Source organism: Atta colombica, unplaced genomic scaffold (genome assembly GCF_001594045.1).
Source record: "Atta colombica isolate Treedump-2 unplaced genomic scaffold, Acol1.0 scaffold126, whole genome shotgun sequence".
In the NCBI taxonomy this organism is placed as follows: domain Eukaryota; kingdom Metazoa; phylum Arthropoda; class Insecta; order Hymenoptera; family Formicidae; genus Atta; species Atta colombica.
In genome coordinates, this window is record NW_017259213.1 from 1788116 (window position 1) to 1789296 (window position 1181).

A 1181-nucleotide genomic window follows, 5' to 3' on the forward strand; every position below is an offset into this window, starting at 1 on the left:
TAATGTAATTAAATTATCAAAAATAGTAGATGTACGATTTACGTATTATATTATATATTTCTTGTTGCTTTCACCCTCAATGTGATGTACCGCATATGAATCGATTGCACGAATGCATTTTTAAATATGCATTTTTAAATAGGCTTAATTGCAATCTATATTTATATACATTGTTATATCACCATGTATTGTGCTATTGCTTATATGCACACAATTCTCATTCTCTTCTTTTACATATATAAAAAATATAACATATATTTATTTCATAATGCACATTTTATATGCCTTAAAGCTTTGAGACAGCATCCATTGCACATTTGCAGGTATTTTTCGACTTGATGCGTGAAATAAGGTCACGCAAAATTGAAGATAAGTCAGCAAGCAATAATCGAGGTAAAGACCGTACCAAGAGGAAGAAAAAGAAGTGCATTATTCTATAGGTTTGCTGTTTTTTCTTGCACCATATTTTATTTTATGTTTTGAGTTAATAGAACTGGTGGCATTTCCTGTCTTGGCAATTTTATAGCGAATTCGATTGCATAAACACATCTTTACATCTATTTATATACGATGGCTTTAGTATATACCAGTGCGCACTAGTGCGTCCAATCGAATTCGCTAATACTTTATATCAGTGTATAATATATAGGAAATGCCAATAGAGTGTATTTGCTGCTTTTTATACTCAATGTCACAAATATGCAATAAAAATGTTTAGATAAATTAATATTGTATGACCTTTTAAGAAAATATTAGTAAATGTTAATTACTTAAAAGATATTTTATTGCATATCTCTGTTTTAACTCTGCTTTTCATTCGTATTTCAGATGTCCAAATTCTATATTTATTATAAAAATTGTTCTAATATTTACAAAATAAATGTGAAATTATACACTTACCTATAAAGCTTATCACAGCTTATGCAAAGCATGTATGCTTTTCTTTTTTTTTTCTTTTTTTTTTAATTACATTGTGTTGCAATGTCTTGTTATATGTCATATAAGTGAACTATATTTTTTGTATTATAAATAATTAATAATTATTTTATAAGAAAAGAAAAAAGTATAAAATATTTTACTGTGAATTGAGGCATATATTATTGCTGTAAGTTAAAATAAAAAATATATCTTGTTGATTTGCACAAAGTTAATTAATGAAATAATTTTTGAGAATAACAATT

The 1181-nt window shown here is 26.0% G+C and overlaps 1 protein-coding gene across 3 annotated transcripts in view; it reads left to right on the top strand.

The window, feature by feature from the left end:
• Positions 1-1181, top strand: part of LOC108695118 (ras-related protein Ral-a) — a 4591-nt gene that overhangs the window by 3009 nt on the left and 401 nt on the right. For 2 of the 3 annotated variants that reach the window (XM_018204877.1, XM_018204878.1), the window contains exon 5: positions 324-440. The exons of the other annotated variant lie outside the window; for it this stretch is intronic. In XM_018204877.1, coding sequence (XP_018060366.1) covers positions 324-440 — 117 coding nt within the window. The remainder of the gene's footprint in view (positions 1-323; positions 441-1181) is intronic. 3 annotated transcript variants of the gene reach the window in all.